Below are 13562 nucleotides of genomic sequence, written 5' to 3' on the forward strand. Positions count from 1 at the left end.
ATATTATTGAAAAAAAAAAATCCAGGGAAAGACTAAAAAAAACAAAAAAGGCAAGACAAATATAAACACTACATTGTCTAGAGAAGCACATTTGGGGCATAAAACTATATGACAATGTGAGGAAGTAATCATTGTAAAAGTGATTACTTTTGGTGGTTACTTTTAGGGGAAGGAGGGGCTTCTGGGATGGCTGGAAAAGTTTCAGTTTTTGTCCTGGGTAGTGGTTATAAAGATGTTTACCTTATAATAATTCATTAAGCTATATAAAGATAAATTGGACTGTCTGGGACATAAATCTTGAGTAGATGGACACATGGGCCTGCCTTTCCTGAATCTTATTCTTTGGTGTTTCCATCCTTGCTTTAGGCTACCCAATATCATCTAATAAAACTCTGTCACAGACTCAGTTCTGCTGCTTGCAACTAAAGAATTCTAATCGATATAAGTGACCTTGGCAAGTTATCATCAATGGTGAGGTGGGAATAGACAACTTTTGTTCTTTTTGGTGGGTGGCCTGTATAGAGATCTGAACCCTTGACCTTGGTGTTACCAACACCATACTCTAAGCAAGTGAGCTAACTGGCCAGCCTCTAAAGTTATTTATTTATTTATTTATTTTAGTTAACTTTTTTGTAGAAGTCTTGCCGTAAAGAGAAGTGGAGTGGTAACTAGAAAGGCATTGGAGGTCAAAGGTTTATTTCTTTTTTAAATTTTTATTGAATCGATTATACATATCTTTGGGGTTCAGTGTTGACATATGTTGATCAAATCAATATTATTAGTATTTATACTGTTACAAATAGTACTTTTCTTTATGCCCCTTGTCCAGTCTCTCCCCATCTCCCTCTCCCTCCCCCTCCCACCACTGATCTCCCTAGATTTCTTCTGTCCCTCTGAAAGAGTAATGGTTATTCTGTTGATTTGTTGCCTAGACGATCTGTCCAATGCTGAGAGGTCTGTTCAGGTCCCCCAATATTATCGCAGAGTAGATGCTTCTTCTGTCACTCTGGAATGGGCTTTGTGGAGAGAGACATCCTCTTCTTTTCTTTGGTTTCTGCTGGTGACTCTCCTTGTTTCAATGCAGTCCAGTGGCTGGTGGAGCATCTGTGTGGTGGTTGTGGTGTCTAGCCGCTTTCACAGCAGCCGTGGTTACTGTGGTGGCTGTGGTGAGCCACCCGCATGGAGGTGATGTTTTGGGCATGCTCCTTATAACTGGCAGTGTGCCTGGCTGTGGGAGGGGGGTCTGGTCTCAGCTCCAAACCTCAGACCCTTGGGTGGGCCCCGAGGCACCAGTGGTGTAGCTAGAAAGGCACTGGAGGTCAAAGGATTTTTTTTTTTTTTAAATGGAAGATATAGCATGTTTATATATTGATAGAAGAATTGACGATGCAGGAGAAAGTAGAGAACAAATACTGCATCAAACTCTGTGAGTAGGAGAAAAGAAATGTGACTTATCGAATAAATGGAATGACTGGTCTTAGGTAGGCAAACCTTGGTTTACCCGAATTAGCAAGAGAGAAGGAAAAGTACATGGGCAAAGATATAGGCAGGTTGGTAAACTGTTGATGGAAGTTCTTTTCTGGAAGCATCTGTTAACTAAGAATCAAGAAATTCTTCTGAGAGTGGGAAGGAGAAAGGCATCAGAGGTCTAAAAGAGAGAAGATATGTATAATTGTGTGGAGTGCGAGATTTGGGAAAAATAGTAGGGTGGAGGGGCAGGCTCAAGAGCTCACTTGAGTCATGAATTTTGAGTGAGACTAGGCATCATAACTGTGTTTAGCTGCTAAACTGCAGGTGTAGAATAGGCAGAGAACTGGATTTAATAGATAGGTTTTGCCAGATAAATGTGGCAAAGAGAAAGGGGCCAAGGAGCTGATGATGTGTTCAAGTTAATGAGTATAATGATGTGAAAGGAAGTAAGAGACAGTGAAGAGACAAAAGTATTAGTCCGTTTTTGTTGCTTATAACAAAATACCCAAAGCTGGGTGATTTATATAGAAAAATGAAATTTATTGCTTACAGTTTCTGAGGCTGGGAAGTCCAAAGTCCATCTGGTGGTGGTGACAGTGACCCAGTGATCTCATATTGCAAGGTGGTGGAAGTAGAGAGAGCAGAGACTCTGCTCTCTCTCCTTTTAAAGCCCTCAGAACCATGCCCTGACCACCGTTTTTAATCCATTCACTACTGCACAGTCCTACAATCCAATCACCTCTTCAGGTTTCTTCCTTTCAATTACCATAATAGGATTTCCCACCTTCTTAACAGTCACAGTGGGGGTTAAGTTTCTAATACATAAAACTTGGGGGACACAATTCAAACTTCAATGAGTCTTGGGGGGACATAATTCAATCCACTACAAGTATTAAGAGTGCTTGTGGCCCAAGGACTGTTGGAATAAGGAAATTTAGAGGGACTGAGCTAGAAAGTTAGGAGGCAGTGGTTGGAGTTGAGATTAAGGAAAGGTTGCAGTAATTGATAATGACAAGGTCTAAGGTTATGTACCATGAGAGTGGGTGGCTGAGGTAGAATGGAAGACAAGGTTATTGGAGAGGAGGTCAAGAAACTGAAGCCAGGGTATTGGAAAGGTCACCCGCATGGATATTGAAATCACCAAAAATTATCGCAGGAGCAATGTTGGAGAGATAGGGAATTAAGTGCTAAATATTTTCAGAATGACATCCAGCAACCCAAAGATCTTATAGATGACTTCCACAAGGAACATTTATGGGTGACAGCATAAACTTCAAAGGAGCTGGTGGTTTTAGTGAGGCAGGAGGCAATAATTGCCAGACGTGGTAATGAGAAATAAGTAGATACCCACCCCACTTCCAGGCCCTGATGTATATGGGGTGTGCGAGATAAAACAGCGATCAATTGAGAGGACTGCAGGGGCAAGCCGTATGCTTAGGAGAGAGCCTGATTTCAGGTAGGGCAAGAAGATGAAAGGTACATTCACCATTTGAGGGCATAAAAGATTTTGCTAATGACAGAACTGAGGCTCAGGGTTTGTCCGGGTCACACAACTAGTGAGAAAAGCTGAGGATGGAACCCAGTGCTTTTTCCACTACACCGAGGCACAGTACTCCACCTACGGTTTTTTATCTGACCTCACAATTAGCATACGAGCAAAATTGTCCGGGTCACACAACTAGTGAGAAAAGCTGAGGATGGAACCCAGTGCTTTTTCCACTACATCGAGGAACAGTACTCCACCTACGGTTTTTTATCTGACCTCACAATTAGCATACGAGCAAAATGAAATGGCAAACGCTTAAGAAAGCGCAACCGTGAGGCCCAAGGGTCTTTGCAATTTAGCGGTTACACAAAAGCAGAAAAAAGTCGCTGGCCGCGCAATGCACTGTGGTTCTTGTAGTTTCTCAGCAGGGCATGACGGGAAGGGAGGGAGAGAGGGCGCATTGCACGGCGGGAGATGTAGTCCTCCTGTGAAGTCCCTCCTCTGCCGGAAGTCAGGCGGCGCCGGCGCACAGTGCTTTTCCTTAAGCGCGGGAGTCTTAGTTTGTGGTGTCCCGGCTCGGGCCGCTGTGGCCTCGTTGCCGATAGAGACTCCATTTTCTGGAGCTTTTACGGCCGTTTGAAGTGAGACGGCTCCGGGCGAGAGGGAAGCAGACAATGAGTGGCAATGGACGGGCCGCCGCGACCTCAGGCTGCCCGTAGAGGGGGATCCTGAGGGTCCTCCGAGTCGCTTGGCCTTGCGCTCTCTCACTTTTCAGTTGCCGTGCCAGCCAACCTCGAGGATGAGCTCGGCCTGGTCCACCTCGTTCGAGAAGGAGCATCTGTGGATGTATCTGCAGGCGCTCGGCTTCGAGCCAGGCCCGGCGACCGTTGCCTGCGGAAAGATCGTGTCGCACACGTACCTCGGAGTGTAAGGCCAGGGCGGCGGGGCGAGGGTGCCTGAGCCGGGAGACGCCGGGGTGACCCTCCGTTTCGCAGATCTCGGGGGTCGGTGGATCAGAAATGGTTGAGCGGTTACTGTGTGCCATGCACGGTCTGCAAAGCGTCTCCTCCCTGTTGCTGCCGGCCTGGTGGCAGAGGCAGACAGTATCAATTACGGAACAGTGTCGGAAGCACTTTGTAGGAGAGTAGTCTGCAGTTGGGACAAAACTGAAGGGGAAGCTTAACCCCGGCTGGGTGGTGGAGATGGGTGGTCTTTGCAGTAGTGGGAGCGGTGGCGCCTTGTTAGTAGAAGGGCGTGGGAACAATGCGTGCAGACACCTTCAGGACTCAAGGGAGCTTTGAAGGTGGTTCTTTAGCTTTAGTTTATAAATTTTACTTTTTGGATTAGGAAATTAAAGCACGCCACAGTTAGCAAAAAACAGTAGAGAATTGTATTAAAATGAAAAGTAGAAGCGCCCGTCTCTGCTTTTGCCACATCTGTTATGGTTATGGCCATAAATTAAATACTAAACAATATTTCTTTATCTTATCAACTTTAGACAATATTTATCTTCCCCACTGTAGCCTAATTTGGGATACATTGGCCATCTCCTATTCTCAGTCTATTCAATTTCCGTAAATTATATAATTTCAGTTCTTGTAGTGGCTGTCTTTTAATAGTGTGCTTAGGCCTCTATTTCTTTCTTTTTTTTTTTTTTTTGGTCCTTTTTGAGACCAGCCACACCGCGCTCAACAGTGAGCACTGTGAGCGCACCGGTCATCCCTATATAGGATCCGAACCCGCGGCGGGAGCACTGCTGTGCTCCCAGAGCCACACTCTCCCGAGTGCGCCACGGGCTCGGCCCAAAGGCCTCTATTTCTTGATTTGTCAATCTCAAAAGTATCTTTTGATTCCTTACTACATAATTTCGCAGTGAATGTGGCTATTATTTATAAGATCACTAGATTACTTACATTTCCTTCCCCTCTTGAATTTTTCAGCTCTGTTATAACTTTTGCTGTCAAGGTTAAGAGCTGTAATTAAGTTTTGTTTGTTAACTATTTGTTTACAAGTTACAACCATTAATATATATGAAGTGCTTTGCCTAGAAGTCTGTTTTAAAAATTGACAACAGTGGATAGCATTCATCAGGTTATGATGATGTATTTATTAGTAAATACTCCATTTATGTCACATGAATTGATGCCCCACAGCAAGTCGCATTTTCTCTGTACTGACAGAGATGTTTGAAGCTACCTAATTAGGCTTTTCTTCCCTTTTTTGTTTTGTTTTGGGCGGCTGGCCATTACAGGCATCGAACCCTGGACCTTGGTGTTGTCAGCACCGCTCTCTAACCAAGTCAGCTAACTGGCTAGCCCATTTCTTCCCTTTTTGTGGAATGTTTTCGTTGCAATTTTTCCAGTTTTCTTCTATTGGATCTGTATTTTCAGAATCAGAACATAAAAGCTGGTATGTTTTTCTTAATTGGTTATAAAATGTACATGAATGAGAAAAATTAATTTGCCTTGACCTTTTAAAGAGAATGAAAAATATTAATTTGTGTCAGACTCTTACGTAACTTTTGATGATGTTTAGTTTTATTAACCATTTTCCTTTTATTTATTTATTTTTCTTTTCTTACTTTTTCTATTTCATTTTAAACCACTAGGAACATGTTTGACAAGCTGAACCGTGATGCCTTTCAAATAGTTTGTTATTTTTTGTTTCAAACACTGGACCAGTCTCTCACCAAGGAAGTTTTCAAGTAAGGAAAATTTATTTCATTTTCTTTTCTTAAATAGTCATTCTCAAATTCGGAAATGAACTGACTGTACCTTCATATGAGCCAATTTTTTTTTTTTTTTTTGAGCCAGAATTACAGCTTTGGCCTTTAACTATTGTTTTGAATGGATGTCACAAAATTCAGGTTTGGGTCATACACATTTACTGCTTAACCTTTATAAATCTGGGTGATTTTTGGGGGTACTTATCGTAAAATCATTATGTATTTCATAGGTAATGTAGGTTTTGTTTCATAAAATTAGTTCCTAACATTATTCATGGTCTTAATTATTAGGCAAAACAATTGAATGATACCGATCTGTTTATACACTCAATTTTGCCCTATCTTTTTTTTTTTTGGCTAAGTATGCCATGCCTTACAATTTTTCTTGTAGGCAATGTTATTTGTTTTGCCTATTTTTACTTTCCAGTTCTCTTTAAATCCTTATTTTTTCAGTGATATATATAAAAGTGTCAGGTGTTGTGGGCAAAAATCATACCTATTAAATTTAGCCTATTCTTATATTCTGTTGAATACGAAATAGCTTATTTATTTATGTTTTTTGTTGGCTGTGGTACAGGGATTGAACCCTGGACCTTGGTGTTATCAGCACCGTGCTCTAACCAACTGAGCTAACCAGCCAGCCCCTAAATAGTTTAAATAGGAGATAAAAATGTGAACACTCACTAGTCTTGGTTCTAAGTTATTTTGCATGTGAATTGGGTTTTATGTGTCTGAAAAAGTGTTCAAATTTGTTTTGATATTTATATGATGGCAGTCTCTATCATAGAAAAGCAAGTAAATTCATCATGTAGGGCATTATTTTCATTTTTGATAACCTATTAAGATTTTGCCTTCTTTTAAAGTTATGAGTGCCTAGGAGAATAGGTATACTTGGAAGTTCCTGTCATTAAGGTATAGGGCTTCCTCTGTCCAAATAAAAATAGATTTTCTGATTTTTTTCCTGATTATAAATATTATGGCTCATTTTAAGCAATTCAGAAAATATAGAAAAATGTAAAGAAGGAAGTAGAAATGATTCCTAAACCTACCAACCAGAGAATATCACTGTTGACATCTCATAATTTGTCTTTTTTTATATGCGTGCTTAATTTTTTCTATGAATATTGAGTATATTTTATGTTATAGAAATATAAAAAAGCATGAGGCCTTAAATAATTATGCCTCAGAATAAAAATTTGAACAAAACTGATTATCAGAGGAAGGCAATAGGTAAATTTTAAAGTCTAGTTTTATTTATTTTTTTAGCAGCTGGGCTATATGGTGGGGATCCTAACCCTTGATTTTGGTGTTATCAGCACCATGCTCTAACCAACTGAGCTAACCAGTCAGCCCTGAAGTTTAATATTTTTGACCAAAGCTGGAGCAAAACTTTTCTTTTTTCATGTTTTTGTATCTTGTTGTTTAGCCACAAACCAGTAGCATCCACAGACTATGGGTGCTCTCTCATGGCATCCCTTCTCCTCTGCTCATCATATGTATCCATTTATGTTTCTCTCCTGCAGGATTCCTTTTTTTTTTAAGCCTTAATGTAGTAATTTATTTATGCCCTCTCTGTTCATTAGTCTAATGGATCCATTGAGAGTGTTGTCTTGTTTAGCTGATTTTCAGTAATTTTAATAACTGCTCATTCCTTCATTTAATACATGTACTCATTTGTTATTTGCATTAAACCGAAGTCACATGTTTATAAAGAAGAAGACCCAATTTCTTACAGGTTGGTGTCTCCCTTCAGCTGAAATCTGAGAATGTTAGCTTTAATTCATTTAGCTTTAATGTTTCTATAGGAAATAAGTTTGATGTTTTTTAAAAGTTTTCTGAGTTTACGGGTTTTCGGTTCATAATTTTAATGCTTTTACTTTTAAGATTTTGCTGGCCTCCGTTTGACCAAAAAAGTGATACTGAATTTCGGAAACATTGCTGTGAATGGTTAAAAAAGATCTCTGTAAGTATTCTCTTTTTGGAAGATGCAAACTTTAGATTCTATATATTTCTCAGAAACCAGATTTGCTGGCTAGGTGCACTGGAAATAGGTTTTAGAGTTCTTGGGAGTTTATATAACAGTTTTTGTTTAAAGAAAACTTTTTTAACCATAGATTATTTTAAGCATAATTATTTATTTAAGGCCTCATGCTTTTTATATATTTATTATTTTAAGCTTATTTTAAAATTTTTGGCTTTATTATTATGATTATTTTTTGTGACCAAGTCCACCTAGAGTTTAGAAAAACCAAAAAGCGCGACTCGTCATTCAAATGAAATAATCCTGATCAAATCCTTTTGTGCTTCGAAAGTAGTATGATGTAGGGCTGGCCCGTGGCTCACTTGGGAGAGTGTGGTGCTAATAATACCAAGGCCAAGGGTTCAGACCCTATATAGGGATGGCTGGTTAGCTCACTTGGGAGAACGTGGTGCTGACTACACCAAGTCAAAGGTTAAGATCCCCTTACCGGTCATCTTTAAAAAACAAAAAAAAAAGTATGATGTGAGGAGGGAATGGGCTGGGGCAGGCAGCTGGCTGCTTTCTACTCTGCAGCAAAATTGGAAATGTCCAAGCCACTGTGCTGAGAAGAGGCAGTGCCGAAGGCTGAGCTGCTACTGCTCTACAGTGAGGTGCTCATGGACATGCCACATGTGGCCTCTACCACAAGATTGTCATGCCCTCTAAAAAATTGTGTGATATAAATATGAGTTATTGTTGATAAGGTCTTCAAATCATCTTCTCTTTTTTCTCCGTAGGCTGAATGTGGAAGTAGCTTTCCTCAAGTTGTTGGTTCATTATTTCTTTCTCCTGGTGGTCCTAAGTTTATTCATCTGATGTATCACTTTGCAAGATTTGTTGCGATAAAATATATTAAAACCAATTCTAAAAGTAAGTTGAGCTTATAATAGGAATTTTTTGTTTTGATTCTTAAATTTTTATTGTTTTTCACAATTTTAAATCAAGAGATTTTAATAAAGCAAGGTAAGTTAAAACATTAATGTATCTCAAAAAGCAAATAGTTAATATTCTACTGGAATTGTAGTTTGAAACCTTTTCATAATGAACATAAGTTGCTGTTTACATTATTTTATTATGTTCTAATACAGGGGTTGGGAAACATTTTCTGTATAAGGTCAGATAGTAAATATTTTAGGCTTTGTGATAGTAAATATTTTAGGCTTTGTGGAACACATAGGGTGTCTGTTGCATATTCCTCTTTGTTGTTTTTTAGTTTTTGTTGTTACGATCCTTTAGAAATGTAGAATCTGCTCCTACCTTGCTAGACTCACAAAAATAGCTAGTGGGCCAAATTAGACCTGCAGGTTATAGTTGACCTCTAATACATTGTGTTAAACGTTGTGTTGGGGCTGGCGGGTTTGTTCAGTCGGTTAGAGTGCTGTGTTATAACACCAAGGTTGAGGGTTCAGATCCCTGTACAGGCCAATTGCCAAAAAAAAAAGTTGTGTTGAATGTGCTTGAGATTTATTTTGGTTACTTGGCAATGTGTTGGAAATTTCTGTTTTAACGGGATTTGATTTATTTACTAATTTATAGAAACAAAACTTGGGATTTTATTTTTATTTTTTTTTTACAAAACTTGGGATTTTAAAGCTCATACTTAAAAGAGTATTATTTTTGTAGTTTATTAAATATATTGCTCTGTTTAATTGGTTTTTGCTCATAAAACATGGAAAGGAAAATTATCGAAAAGTTGAAGCACTAAACCCCATCTGTCTTCCAATTTCTTGAGACAACCATTGTTGACATTTTTAAAAAATTTCAATTTATTTTTTTATTGTACATGTTTATGGGCTGCAGTTGTTTAATACATGTATATATTGTATAATGATCTAATCAGAATATCTGTCACCTAAACATTTACCATTTCTTTGTGGTTACAATGACATTTTGGTTTATTTCCCTTTAGTGTTTTTTAAGTGCACATATTATATCTATATGTTTTATTTATTTTGAACAGGTAATACATTCTCATCGATCAAAAATCAAAAAGTGAAAAGTCTCTTCCACCTCTGTTCTCTAACTACCTAGTTTCCCTTTCTGGAAGCAACAGTGTAATCAATAATGCAAGAAAATACATATATATTTTTCCTTTTTAAAAAAATCATAAATGGTGATATAAATCCATTTTGCATTTTTTTTCACTCAATATATCTTGGAGATTATTCCATATCAGTTCATAGAGCTTCCTTATTCTCATCCTTTCTCTTTAGAATTGCATAATATTACATTGAATGGATGTCATATAATTTACTGAATCAGTGTTCTGCTGATAAACATTTGTTTTTTCCTAATTTTTTGCTATAAAAACAATGCGAAAGTACAAACTTTATACATGTATCAGTGTGTGTATGTTCAAGTGTATGTGTTTATATGTGTATATGTATATGTGTGTATATTATTTTATATGTATACATATATATAAAATCATTCCTGAAAGATGATTTGCTTGGTCAAAGGAACTATGCATATATTACCAGATCATTTTCTGTACAGGCCGGACAATTTATACAGTCATGTGCCACTTTACAACAAGTGTATGTTCTGAGAAATGCAGCGTTAGGTGATTTCGTCATTGTGCAAGCATCATAGATGGTATATCCTACTAGGTGTGTACCTTGTCTACATGATGTAGCCATTATAATCTCATGGGACTACTGTTGTAAATGTGGTCCCTCTTTGACCAAGATGTGATGCGTGGCTATACTTCCATCACCAGTGTATGGAGAGTGTCTGTTTTCCCAAAGGCTTGTCAATGTATGTAATCAGTCTGATAGGTTAAAATAGAAATCGGAGTACAGTTTTAATTTGTATTTCTCTAATAACTAGTGAGGTTAAAAATTATTTCATATGTTTAAGAGCAATTTATACTCTTTTTGCACTATTTGTTAATATCCTGTGTCCGTTTTTCTCTTAAGTTATTGGTCTTTTTCATTTGTAGGAGCTGTTATTTAGTGATGTGACATATAACGTTTTTTCAATTTATCTTTTGTGCATGATTTTAAAACACATGTATGTGATTCTGCTTTATAAACATTTGCATATTTTGGGCTGGCCTGTGGCTCACTCGGGAGAGTGCGGTGCTGATAACACCAAGGCCATGGGTTTGGATCCCATATAGGGGTGGCCGATTAGCTCACTGGGTGAGCGTGGTGCTGACAACACCAAGTCAAGGGTTAAGATCCCCTTACCGGTCATCTTTAAAAAAAAAACAAAAAAACATTTGCATATTTTAAATTTAGTGTAACAAACATTTTACCAGTTTTTGTATTAGTGGATGATCTGCCCAAATTGTATATAATCTAAACTATTTACATGAAATATGCCTATTTGGATTTAACAAGGGTTTATTTTACATAAGGCTTCTAAGCATGAGTTACTCTATTTCTGATTTGAAGCAGCTCCAGTCAACATGTTCAGTTTCTAGATGACTTCTAAATTCAGTGAACTCACTTCCTGTTGAGTATTTAGAAATTGTGGTGGTTTCTTTGGGGTAATGCTAGGACCTGGATAAATAATGTTAAGGGCAGTGTAGGGTCCCTGATTTTCAGAATATCCATATATTCGTTGTATTGAGCCATGTTAAATAAAGTAGGATTTACTACATTTATTATAGATAAAAACCTGGATATGAAATGTTTGCATGGATTGTTCTCATGGTCATTAGTAACATAGCTAAAAATTGTATAACAATGTATTTGTTCATGGATATATCAAATTATAGTAATAAGAATTATTTTGGGCAGATGGACTCTGAAAGTTTCTAATTATGTAACAACTCAACTTCAGGTATCCTGTTTTTAGTTGCCTACTTTATTTTTTTTTTTTTCCTTTTTGTCTTTTTTTCGTGACCGGCAACGGATCGCAACCCTGTGTTGCGCCCGTACCGGACCGGGACCGGCAACGGGATCGCAACCCTCGGTGTTGCGCCTGCACCTCGCTCAGCCAGTGAGCGAGCGGCCGGTCTGTACGTGGGATCCGAACCCTCGGCGGGAGCGCCCCCGCGCTCCCAAGCGGTGCACTGTAGCAGTGCGCTACCGGGCCGGCCCTTAGTTGCCTACTTTAAAAAAAAGGTCATCTTGCTTTTATTAACATTAGCTGTATCTTTTTGTGTATGTGGCATACTAGCTGTATTAATCAGTTTCTATTGTTTATAACAGAAATTATCTGAAACTGGGTAATTTTTTTTGACTGGTAAGGGGATCTTAACCCTTGACTTGGTGTTGTCAGCACCACGCTCACCCAGTCAGCTAACTGGCCACCCCTATATGGTTCGATCTGAACCCATGGCCTTGGTGTCATCAGCACCACACTCTCCCAAGTGAGCCACGGGGCCAGCCCTGAAACTGGGTAATTTTTAAAGCAACACTATTTATTGCTTATGGTTTTGGAGTCTGGGAAGTTCAAGTCCAGGGAACACAGCTGGTGAGGGCCTTTTCCTGGTGATGACTACAGCAATGCAGGGTATCACATGACAAACATGGCAGGAGCAGAGAGAGAGAGCTTCTCACATGCTCTTTTTAATTTTTATTTATTTATTTATTTGTCTGTCTGTCTATCTATCTATCTCTTATTTATTTATTTATTTAAAAGATGACCGGTAAGGGGATCTTAACCCTTGACTTGGTGTTGTCAGCACCATGCTCACCCAGTGAGCTAACCAGCCATCCCTATATGGGATCCGAACCTGTGGCCTTGGTGTTATCAGCACCACACTCTCCCGAGTGACGGGCTGGCCCGCACATGCTCTTTTTTAAAGCCATCAAAACCACACCCATGACCACCATTAAACTGTCAATGGATGAATACATTCACAATCTAATCATCTCTTCAAGGCCCCACCTTTCAATTACCATAATAGGATTGCCCATCCTCTTAACTTTCACAGTAGGGGTTAAGTTTCTAATACCTGGAACTTTGGGGGACACAATTCAACCCATAGCTAATGCTGTGGATTAATTATATGATGTTAATTTCTTAAAATTAACAATTTTTTGGCTTCTAAGTCTGTTTTCTGTTATCTTGTTTTCCGTGTAGATTCTTCTCTACATTTTACAGAGACATTTAATGTAAAGCCACAAGATTTGCACAAATGCATTGCCAGATGCCACATAGCACGTAACAGATTTTTACAAATTTTGCAAAGAGAAGATTTTGTTACCCAAAAATATCAGGAAAATGCACAGTAAGTAATACTTTGATACTTAGAAAATAGTTCCTGCCTTTTTGAACAAATATCAATATAACTTTGGTAGCAATAATTCATGCCTACCTCAAAACCATGGCTATTATTTTTCCATTATAAAGCCAGATAACTTCTGAATAAAGTATTTTCAAACTTTAAGCATACTGTAAATGAAAATTTAGAGAAAAGGAAAGATCACTTTAGTTCATCACCCATACCAGGAGCATGCAGTGTGTGCAGCAGCCAACGATGCCTCCCTCTTTCTGCCAGGCCGCCAACTGGAAGCCCGCCAACTGCATCCCGTCTCTAGCCCACAAGGGGCTGTTGCACTGTGTAAACCTGAATACATGTTAAACTCTCAAGCCTGCAAAAAAATATCACCTTAGTTCAAAAAATTCAATTTTCTTGGCTGGTCCAAAGATAGTGAGTTGTCTCATTTGATTGTTCACAATCAGTTACATATTAAACTCCTTGTTCTACTCGTCCCCTCTTCTCCCTACTGCACTTGACCAGTCTTAAAAAAAAAATACAGTTTTCTCAAGTTGTTTTTCCTTTTTTTTTTTTTTAAAAAGATGACCAGTAAGGGGATCTTAACCCTTGACTTGGTGTTGTCAGCACCACGCTCACCCAGTGAGCAAACCGGCCATCCCTATATGGGATCCGAACCCGTGGCCTT

The 13562-nt window shown here is 38.7% G+C and overlaps 1 protein-coding gene across 1 annotated transcript in view; it reads left to right on the top strand.

Moving 5' to 3' along the window:
* Positions 1 to 3638: 3638 nt before the first annotated feature.
* The window catches only part of HAUS6 (HAUS augmin-like complex, subunit 6), a 35927-nt gene continuing 26003 nt past the window's right edge, over positions 3639 to 13562 (top strand). Inside the window, exons 1-6 of the mRNA XM_008579841.1 lie at positions 3639 to 3883; positions 5565 to 5660; positions 7566 to 7644; positions 8439 to 8571; positions 12739 to 12886; positions 13108 to 13219. Of these exons, the coding sequence (XP_008578063.1) occupies positions 3756 to 3883; positions 5565 to 5660; positions 7566 to 7644; positions 8439 to 8571; positions 12739 to 12886; positions 13108 to 13219 (696 nt within the window). The 5' untranslated portion in view covers positions 3639 to 3755. The remainder of the gene's footprint in view (positions 3884 to 5564; positions 5661 to 7565; positions 7645 to 8438; positions 8572 to 12738; positions 12887 to 13107; positions 13220 to 13562) is intronic.

Source organism: Galeopterus variegatus, unplaced genomic scaffold, assembly GCF_000696425.1.
Source record: "Galeopterus variegatus unplaced genomic scaffold, G_variegatus-3.0.2 Scaffold1965, whole genome shotgun sequence".
NCBI classification, from domain to species: Eukaryota; Metazoa; Chordata; class Mammalia; order Dermoptera; family Cynocephalidae; genus Galeopterus; species Galeopterus variegatus.